General features: G+C 43.9%; 1 protein-coding gene across 1 annotated transcript; it reads right to left on the bottom strand.

The window, feature by feature from the left end:
- Window positions 1–2,547: 2,547 nt before the first annotated feature.
- tmem59 (transmembrane protein 59) lies at window positions 2,548–9,992 on the bottom strand. The gene is made up of 8 exons (XM_027137842.2): window positions 9,773–9,992; window positions 9,500–9,605; window positions 9,327–9,421; window positions 8,076–8,228; window positions 7,403–7,478; window positions 6,976–7,102; window positions 3,649–3,766; window positions 2,548–3,197 (listed from the first exon to the last, which is right to left on the bottom strand). The coding sequence occupies exons 1-8, from the start codon at window positions 9,908–9,910 to the stop codon at window positions 3,045–3,047; spliced, it is 966 nt and encodes a 321-aa protein (XP_026993643.1). The 5' UTR covers window positions 9,911–9,992; the 3' UTR covers window positions 2,548–3,044.
- Between the last annotated feature and the right edge of the window lie 1,161 nt (window positions 9,993–11,153).

The raw sequence follows: 11,153 nt of genomic DNA, 5'->3' as shown, positions 1-11,153 counted from the left end.
CTGTCACTACAACATTGTCACTACACCACTGTCACTACACCACTGTCACTACACCACTGTGTCTACACCACTGTCACTACACCACTGTGTCTACACCACTGTCACTGCACCACTGTCACTACACCACTGTCACTACACCACTGTCACTGCAACACTGTCACTACACCACTGTCACTACAACATTGTCACTACACCACTGTCACTACACCACTGTCACTACACCACTGTCACTACAACACTGTCACTACAACACTGTCACTACACCACTGTCACTACAACACTGTCACTACACCACTGTCACTACACCACTGTCACTGCAACACTGTCACTGCACCACTGTCACTACACCACTGTCACTACACCATTGTCACTACACCACTGTCACTACACCACTGTCACTACACCACTGTCACTACACCACTGTCACTGCAACACTGTCACTGCACCACTGTCACTACACCATTGTCACTACACCATTGTCACTACACCACTGTCACTACAACACTGTCACTGCACCACTGTCACTACACCACTGTCACTACACCACTGTCACTGCAACACTGTCACTGCACCACTGTCACTACACCATTGTCACTACACCATTGTCACTACACCATTGTCACTACACCACTGTCACTACACCACTGTCACTGCAACACTGTCACTACAACACTGTCACTACACCATTGTCACTACACCACTGTCACTACACCACTGTCACTGCAACACTGTCACTACAACACTGTCACTACACCACTGTCACTGCAACACTGTCACTACACCACTGTCACTGCAACACTGTCACTGCAACACTGTCACTACACCACTGTCACTACACCACTGTCACTACAACACTGTCACTACAACACTGTCACTACACCACTTTAGCTTATTTTACTTTACAATAAATTTTTTAATCTTTTCTACTTTATTTCGTTGTATTTTATATTTATAAATCCCCCTATTTTGACCCTATTCTATAGGATTATATCTTTTATAACACAGACACTTGTAAATAGCAGCTCACTGCAGGTGGTTTCCTGTATGATTGTGTGTCATCAATATAATTCAAATTTCATTATGAAGATTGTGACCATATAGGGATGTAGTAGCTCAGTGGTTAAGGTGTTGGGCTACTGATTGGAAGGTCATGGGTGTGAACCCCAGGTGCACCAAGCTGCCACTGCTGGGCCCCTGAGCAAGGCCCTTAACCCTCAGTTGCTCAGTATTAAGTCACTCTGGATAAGGTTGTCTGGTAAATGTAATTATACACTTATAAAAGCTGATGTCTGACACAGTCTGACACTAATCCATTTATTTCCTTTAATAAGGCCGATACTTTTTTACACATACATTATTTACCAATATTTTTTAGCTCTGTGGAATTCTTATGTCCGTCCATCCAAAGGACAGATTTAAATAACCTACATCTCATTTTATTTCTATTTAATTTAAACAGCAAAAATGTCTCTAATATGATCCTCACCTCAGTCTCGTACCCTGTTCATATCACACCTCCACTGAACACTGTGTGTCCTGCTTTAGGCTGAAGTCTTCTGCAGGTGCAATTTACAAACACACACACACACACACACATATATATATACACACATATAAATACACATATACATACACACACACACACGTATACACACACACACACACATATATATATATATATATATATATATATATATATATATATATATATATATATATATGTAAAACTTTCATAGTTTTCACAGACAGGGGGCTGAAGCCACCCTAAAAAAGGCCTAGATCTGCCCCTGCCTACCCCTAACCCCAACCCTTAACCCCAACCCTAATGTTTAGAACCCTGAACCTAATTCCCAGCCCTAAACATAACCAGAGATTTAAAGTGCGTTCATAACCCTTGTTGAGAATTCTTTGTTGTCAGTAACTTATAACCCTAATTTTCCGAACCCTAAACCTAACTTTTAGCCCTAAACATAACCTTACGCGTCGTCTGAGGTCGGAACCCTAATTTAGACCGACCTCGTATGCTAAATCCCAAACACTAATTTTAATTAAAACCTTATTTTGGGTATTAGGACTCATAAAGGGATTTTACCCCAGCCTAAAGAGCGTTTTAAGCTCCTAACTCTAAATAAGTGATGTTTTTAAGTTCGCTGTGATGGTGGTGGCCAAAAATGAGGCCCGAGTGGCAGGCTCGTGCACAACGTTGTTTCTGGGTCACTCGCAGAACCACGGTTTTTTACCCCTAACCCTAACTTACCCCTAACCCTTACTTAACCCTAACCCTTACTTCAGCCCTTAACCTAACCATAACCGATTTCCTTAGGTGGTCGTGTACGATTTCTGGAGGTTCATGAACCCTAACCGTAACTTTGGTAGACCCTAAACATTTACCACAACTCTAACCATATATACACTAAAAATTACACCAAAGAAATATGCAGTAAAATGTATTCTGTATAAACAGCTCCATAACCCTAAATATGAGGACGACATATGAACTTTCAGCCCTCAACCTCCAAGTGTTAATCTTATGGACACACACAAAGATTACAACAACAGACAAAAAGCTTTATTGCATGTTTTAGTTTTTTCAAATGACACCTTATTGTGATTGAATCTAACCAGCAACCTGTATGGATTGTAATAAACATCATCACTGAACACTAAAACCCTTAGTTAAGTTTCATCATCATCACTTTCCCACAGACTCTCTGGTGTCAGACTGTTGCTATGGTTACTTTCACACACCCATAAATACACAGTGCCCTTTTACTCCCTTCAGCAGATCCGTGTCAGTGGAGAAGAGAAACTAAAGGCTGTGAACCTGAACTAAACATCATCAGGGAAAGAAATGCAATCACAAAACTTACAATAGTGTATGACCCCAAGACCATTTAAATATCACCACACGTCCACCACCACCCCTACAAACCCCACCCCCCAAAAACACTAATAAAAGCATTATGTGCTGAGGAAATTGACTGAAGCTGTAAAATGAAGACATGAACACCACCTTTATTACACTCTCCCCAAACCCTAAACATTTATACTTTGGTCAGATCCATGTTTAGTTTAGATGGAAGTGCTTCAGCCTCATCCTCCTTCACCAAAGAGCTGACAATCAGCAGAGAGGACTGTGGGTATGGCTTCAGGTTCTTTTCATTCATGTACTCCTGGTCTCCATAAATGCTCAGCTTCTGTATGGATAGAACACACACACACACACACACACACACACACACACACACACACACACACACACACACACACAAACACAAACTCATCTCAACCCTGCTGAGGTTCAGTATTAATGATGATGATGTATACTGGGGCATCTTGTCTCCAGTCTTCACTGTGAGCTCTATAATGATGTGTGTGTGTGTGTGTGTGTGTATGTGTGTGTATGATCAGTGTTGTTTATTTGATCGACTTTATATGTGACCCTGTACAACATAGATGAAATGAATCTGTTTATTTCTGACTAGCCCTGGTTAATGATCGAGGTTAAACTTGTCTATATGGACTGGTTAGGGATTACAGACGAACTGTTAGGACATAGTTATGTTAGGACTGTTAGGACATAGTTATGTTAGGACTGTTAGGACATTGTTATGTTAGGACTGTTAGGACATAGTTATGTTTCTGTACCTCAGCAGGGACAAACTGATCTGCAGCAGTGGCCAACGTAGCACAGCAGATCCAAATAAGGACCAGAACTGACAGAAGCAGAGTAGTGATCAAAATCCAGCCAGGCAACCACGGGCTCCTAAACACACAGACAGGGTTAAACAGTAATGACACTGGGGTTTATGATGGATGGATGGATGGATGGATGGATGGATGGAATAAAATTCAGCCTAGAGCTGCAGTGATGGGCTCCGTTCTCACTGTCCAGGTTAAAGCTGGTTCATGTTCTTTATGGGAACTCTAACATTAGGCCCAGCTTCTGCTTTACTGTAGGTTAAAGTGTGGATGATGAGATTCTCAGGATGAACTTAGTGACGTGACGTACGCATAAGTACGGTGACACACACTCAGAATTTGTTCTCTGCATTTCACCCATCCGAAGTGCACACACGCAGCAGCGAACACACACACAGCAGCGAACACACACACAGCAGCGAACACACACACACACACCGTGAACACACACAGCAGGGAACACACACACCGTAAACACACACACCGTAAACACACACACCTTGATCACATGCACACCGTGAACACACACACAGTGATCACACACACAGTGATCACACACACAGTGATCACACACACAGTGATCACACACACAGTGATCACACACACACACACCATGAACACACACACACCTTGATCACATGCACACCGTGAACACACACACACCTTGATCACATGCACACCGTGAACACACACACAGTGATCACACACACACACCGTGAACACACACACACACCGTGAACACACACACACCTTGATCACACGCACACCGTGAACACACACACACACCGTGATCACACATACACACCGTGAACACACACACACACACACACACCGTGATCACACATACACACCGTGAACACACACACTGTGAACACACACCCGGAGCAGTGGGCAGCCATTTATGCTGCGCGCCCGGGGAGCAGTTGGGGGTTCACCTCAGTCATGGTATTTCCGGCCAGAGACTCAAACCCACAACCTTAGGGTTAGGAGTCAGACTCTCTAACCATTAGGCAACGACTTCCCACGATGTTTGTTGCTACACATATAAGATGATAAATCCATGACTGTTGTGATTTCCTTAGTGAAGGTGATGAGATCTGAACCTAAGTGATTGCCAAGATTTTGGTCTTTACTTTGGATTTGAGAGTCCTGGCTTCAGGCTGTGCTCTAAGTGTTTAATCACCAATTCATTTAAGATTTCTGCAAACAACTCATATCTGATGTGTGAGTCTCATAAGCGTAACTATGTTATGTAATTCTGTAGACTAATGAGACAAACTGTCCCAACAGCTGATCCCATCATGCATCAGTCCTTTCAGGACGGTTCCACACAATTACACCCAAATGTCTATAAGGACTTTTGACACACTGATCAGCCATAACAATAAAAACACCTGTTTAACATTATGTAGTTCCTCCTTGTGCCAAAACAGCCATGAGGTGTCACGGCCTGACTCTCTGAAGGTGAGCTGTGCATCAGGCACCAAGACGTTAGCAGCAGATCCTTTGTGTAGAAAGCTGTAAAGTGGATCAGATCCACTGGATCAGTGGATCCCCCATGGATCAGATTTCTTTGCCCGGACTTTGTACATCCCACTGATACACAACTGGACTAAGATCTGGGGAATATGAACTCGTTCTCGATTGAACTTGTGTTCCTCAGACTGTTCCTGAACAGTTCCTGCAGTGTGTCAGACAACATCATCCTGCTGAAACAGGACACTGACATCAGGGAACATAAAGGGGTGTAGTTGATCTGCAGCAGTGTTTAGGTAGGTGGTGCGTGTCAAAGTAACATCCTCATGAACTCATCGCTTCGATCAGCTCACCTTCTTCCCATAGTGCATTCTGGTACCATCACTTCCCCAGGTATGAGAGAGTGACAGACAGACACAAGGCCTCCATGTGATGTAAATGAAAATGTGATTGATTAGACCAGGCCTCCTTCTTCTACTGCTCCATGGTCCAGTTCTGATGTTCATGTGTCTATTGTAAGAGCTTTGGGTGGTGTCCCAGAGTCGGTGTGGTCACTCTATTGCTCTGCAGCTACACGTCTCCATACGCAGCGAGCTGTGATACTCTATTGCCTCTTTTCCACCGGAAAGACCCAGGTGCTGGTTCAGAGCGAGTGCTGGTGCTGGTTCAGAGTCGGTTCCACTGGAGAACCTTCTAAGAACCGGTTTGCTTTTCCACCGGCTAGAGAGCCGTCACAGTGCCGAGTGTGACGTCACTGTATACGCGTCACGTGTCCCAGCAACGTTAGCGCAGCAGCGACAAACACAAACACAACAACAACAATGGCGGATGTTGCTTTACTGTTAATGCTCATGGCTTTGTGAACCTACATTAACACCCAAACGCGGCGAATAAAACGTGTACGTGCGGCTCCGTGTAATCTGTATAAACGGAGGTTGTGATTAAGAAAGTACTTAACGTTATTTTATTGTTAACACAGAAAAAAATGTAGCATTAGCATGTAGCTACCTACTATCATGTGTGCTGATAATGTATCATATCGCGGTAAAGTAAAAGTGTATTAAACATTAGTATACTTAAGGTACATTATCAAATGCGCTAACTGTAGCCCCGCCCACAGCCCCGCCCCAAGCAGTTCTTAAGTCTAGACCAACAACGTTTTGGTGCTACTTAAGAAGAACTTTTCCTGGTTCAGAGCCGGTGATTTGGCGGTCGAAACAGAAAGAACTGGTTCTAAATTAGGCTCCGAACCTGCACTCAAACTGCCTCGGTGGAAAAGGGGCATGTGTGATCTGACTCCTTTCTTTCAGATCCACTAGTCACTTCATCATCAGTCTGTGATTCAGCAGCTCTTCTGTGGGATCGGACCAGACGGCTAGCCTTCACTCTCCACACACAGCAGTGAGACCTGGGTGTACAAGACCCTGTCTTTGGGTCACCTGATCTCCTTTGACTATGTTCACTAGGTATTATTACTACAAGCTGAGACCCAGACGTCCAGCCGTCAGAAAGCCTGACTGTGTCTGGTGCTGTTTAACTCAGACTTACAAATATATTATTAATATAATTATTTAATTACACGTTGTAGTTTTTGTGTTGTACTCATTTTAATTTGAGAATGTCGTTTTCAATCAAGAGGCTTAAAAATAATACTAGGAATAAAGTGCACAAATAATACTAATAAAGCTCTGCTTCCAGACTCTATGCCATGCTCCTTAAATGAATCTTATGCTGAAGGTATTTTACCCATATTTATAGAACTTTGTGTCCTACAGACACCTGATGTGAAACACACACCTGGAGAGACAGCCGAGGAAGTTGTAGTCATCTTGTGAGAAGATCTGATCGTGATCCATGACATCAAGTCTTTCCTGGAAGGAGCTCCTACTGTATTCACTGTAAACCGGCTCATTCATCTCAAAATCTGTAGCAGTGAAACAACCTGCAGCTTAAATCTTTGTCTTATTAGTGCTTTTTAAAATGGGATTAAATTGGACTGTAAACTCAGGAACAGAGTACAGCTTCAGACACAGTGTATTGTAAGTAAACAGTTATATTCTCATCACATGTACAGTAATCCCTGTTCCGGTCCCCATTAACCGTGATAAACGAGGGATCAGTGTACATGAATATTCTCAGGCATGTGAACATTTTTATAAAGTCTGACAGAATCTACATGCAGGTGAAACTTTAAATTAAGCTGTTTATGACCACATATTTGTACCTGAACTCTGAGGCTCCTTCTTAAGCTCCTCCCCCTGCAGGTCAAACTGAGACACAAACTGGACCTGTGGCCCTGTCTGTAAAACACAAATATATTTCATTAATAAAGAGAAACAATCTCACTGATATAAAGCAAAAAGTTTAACGTTTAATTCATATAACTGTAAAGGATTTAACACATTAACGATGTTCACTCTAGATTTATTACAGTGAACATTCTGAACTTTAACGTATAAAACGTACGTTATATACATATATATATATATATAATACGTTCTGTTGTGTAAACGTTACAGAGGTTTACATGTCTATAAGCTGTCATGTGTGATTATACTCTTCAGCTCCGACTGGTTAGGACCTTTAACCCTAAGGCTGGAAATTCTGTCTGTAAATCATTTGAAAGTGAAAGCAACACCACACCACTGATACCATGGAGCCTGTGTGAATGCTCCAAATGAGCTCATATGGGAGTGTTATAATGCTGCATAATGCAAATAAGTACATGGGGATAGTTTTACATTAGTGTCTAAATCTTTTATTGTTTATTCTACAGTCTACTGAACACTTCCTGTTTGTGTGTGTGTGTGTGTGTGTGTGTGTGTGTGTGTGTGTGTGTGTGTGTGTGTGTGTGAGATGATTAATAGTGACTGATTTAGGATGAAATAAAATTGAACCTGGAAAACAACAACTTTCCCGTCATCTGCTTGCAGGTAAAACGTCCATGACGATGTAATGAACTCGTGGGCTTGGTTCATCATGTCCTCCCAGAATCCCCTCACCAGTGTCAGGGGGTAAAGGAGGTGGATTCGGGGCATCATGGCCAACAGCTTGAAAGAAAAAGCTCAAAAAAGTCAAAAATCTTGTGACAAAGTGAGGTTTAAAGGTTTAAAGTGTGATGTTAGACAACATATTTATAATTATTATTACACAGAGACATGAAGCTTTAGTTCCTCACTGTGTTGAGATAAATCCTGCTGTTTATTATTATATTAACACTTATCTGTACATGACAGTCACCCCCCCCCCCACACACACCCCCACACACAGGGTTTAGTTGTAAACCCCCCCCCCACGGTTTAGTTGTACTCTCCTCCCACCCACACACCCCCCAACACACACACAAGGTTTAGTTGTACTCTTCTCCCCCCCCAACACACACACGGTTTAGTTGCCCCCCCCCACACGGTTTAGTTGCCCCCCCCCATACACGGATTAGTTGCCCCCCCATACACGGTTTAGTTTCTCCCCCCCCATACACGGCTTAGTTCCCCCCCCCATACACGGCTTAGTTCCCCCCCCCATACACGGTTTAGTTCCCCCCCCCCCTACACGGTTTAGTTGCCCCCCCATACACGGCTTAGTTCCCCCCCTCATACACGGTTTAGTTGCCCCCCCATACATGGTTTAGTTCCCCCCCCCATACACGGCTTTGTTCGCCCCCCCATAAACGGTTTAGTTGCCCCCCCCCCCCTACACGGTTTAGTTGCCCCCCCATACACGGCTTAGTTCCCCCCCTCATACACGGTTTAGTTGCCCCCCCATACATGGTTTAGTTCCCCCCCCTCATACACGGTTTAGTTGCCCCCCCATACATGGTTTAGTTCCCCCCCCCCATACACGGTTTAGTTTCTCCCCCCCCCCCCCCCCATACACGGTTTAGTTTTCTCCCCCCCCTCCCCCATACACGGTTTAGTTTTCTCCCCCCCTCCCCCATACACGGTTTAGTTTTCTCCCCCCCTCCCCCATACACGGTTTAGTTTTCTCCCCCCCTCCCCCATACACGGTTTTGTTTCTCCCCCCCCCCCCCCCATACACGGTTTAGTTTTCTCCCCCCCTCCCCCATACACGGTTTAGTCCCCCCCCCGGTTTAGTTGTGCTCTTCTCACACTCAGACTCAGGTGTGTTTATGACTCGCTCTCTCTAACCTGCTCCTGTCTGTGCTGGGCGAAGGGAAGTTGCCCCTGGCAGCCGAGACCGCAGGCGAACCGTTCATCTGCTCCATCATAAGCTTCATTACAAGCTGGAGACACAAAAGGTTTATAATGTGGACACACGGACAGCTGGAGCTCATTATAACAGCATTAATACGCATCTTTACCAGAGTCACACTCGGATTTCGTCTGATTCAGATGTTCGGTGTCACCGACAAACTGGCAGATGGAGAAAAGTCTGCATCCTCTCTGACAGGCGAACAGTTCGGCTTCCTAAACACACAACAAGGATTAATCATGCAGACAAACCCAAACGTGTAGCAGGGAAACTGGGCTGGTTTATATCAGGGTTATAACGAGTTATAACAGCAGTCATAATGTTTAATAGTAATCCCCCTGTTAGCTACATGCTAACTAGCACTGATGCTAACGCCAGTCACCCGCGGGTACGTGTGCAGGCTGTAAGTCATTCGGCAGGTTGTGTGACAGGACGCTGTGCTGCCTAAAGCTCCGTCGAAAGCCGAAGCGGAACAGCACAGAAACACGGAGAAACTCAGACACAACGAGAAAGACTCCATCTTCAGTTTCTGCTCCAACTAATGTGCAAAACAAACACCGCTCCACTTCCTGTTGTTGTGCTGAAATATCGCGAGAAAACGCGCGACTTCCGGGACCAGAGTGAGAGATAGCAGAGATGTTCAGCAGGTGAAGAACACACCATGTGTCCTCCTTAATGTTCAGCTGATACAGACACAATACTAACATGTAGTGATTATAATACTAACATCAGCCCTGTGACCCCATGACACACTCACACAGGATGTTATTAAACCCTACACACTAACCACTAACCTTCACACAAACATCAGCACATGTAACTACACATCAGCCTAAGGTTCAGATATTAAACACTTCATTTGGGTTAACAACATCTTAACAAGACAAAAGTTAATCTGTCGGGTTTCTGCAAGTCAAATGGGAGAAAATAAAAAAAGCAACTTAAACTGTTCAGTCTATTAGATAGATAGATAGATAGATAGATAGATAGATAGATAGATAGATAGATAAATCTGCTCAAAACTGGAGAAAAATGTTGCTTTATTAAAACATTCCCTCTCCAGGCTTTAAAACATTAATAATCTGTTAGATTTTTAGTCACACAACCTATTCAGAGGAGTTTTTACTATAAACCACAATATAAATGACTAAAAGCCCCCAGAGCCTAAAGAGAAGAGTTTAAACTGAGTCTTTACTGTGTTCAGTGTGAGACGGTCACATGGTTAAGTGTGTACTGGAGCTACGCAGTAACTTTCATAACAGCTAATATGTGCCTATAACCACCAATTAAGGGGCAGTCGTGGCCTAATGGTTAGAGAGTCTGATTCGTAACCCAAAGGTTGTGGGTTCGAGTCTCGGGCTGGCCACCACTGAGGTGCCCTTGAGCAAGGCACCAAACCCCCCAACTGCTCCTTGGGCGCCGCAGCATAAATGGCTGCCCACTGCTCCGGGTGTGTGTGTTCACTGCTGTGTGTGTTCAGTGTGTGTGTTCACTGCTGTGTGTGTTCAGTGTGTGTGTGCACTTCGGATGGGTTAAATACAGAGAACAAATTCTGAGTATGGGTCACCGTACTTAGCCGTATGTCACGTCACTGTCACTTTCAGTTTAGCATCATGCACCAATCTGTGACTCACTGGAACACAATGTTGGGCAAAATGTTTCCTTCAATGTAAATAAATCCGACAGGGTTGTTCACCTGTGACTGTGACACTATAAAGGGAGCCATTTTAGTGTTAAGGTTTAGTGTCCACTGTAACTAACAC

This window comes from Tachysurus fulvidraco, chromosome 11, assembly GCF_022655615.1.
Source record: "Tachysurus fulvidraco isolate hzauxx_2018 chromosome 11, HZAU_PFXX_2.0, whole genome shotgun sequence".
NCBI lineage: Eukaryota > Metazoa > Chordata > Actinopteri > Siluriformes > Bagridae > Tachysurus > Tachysurus fulvidraco.
This window is presented reverse-complemented; position numbering and strand designations above follow the sequence as displayed.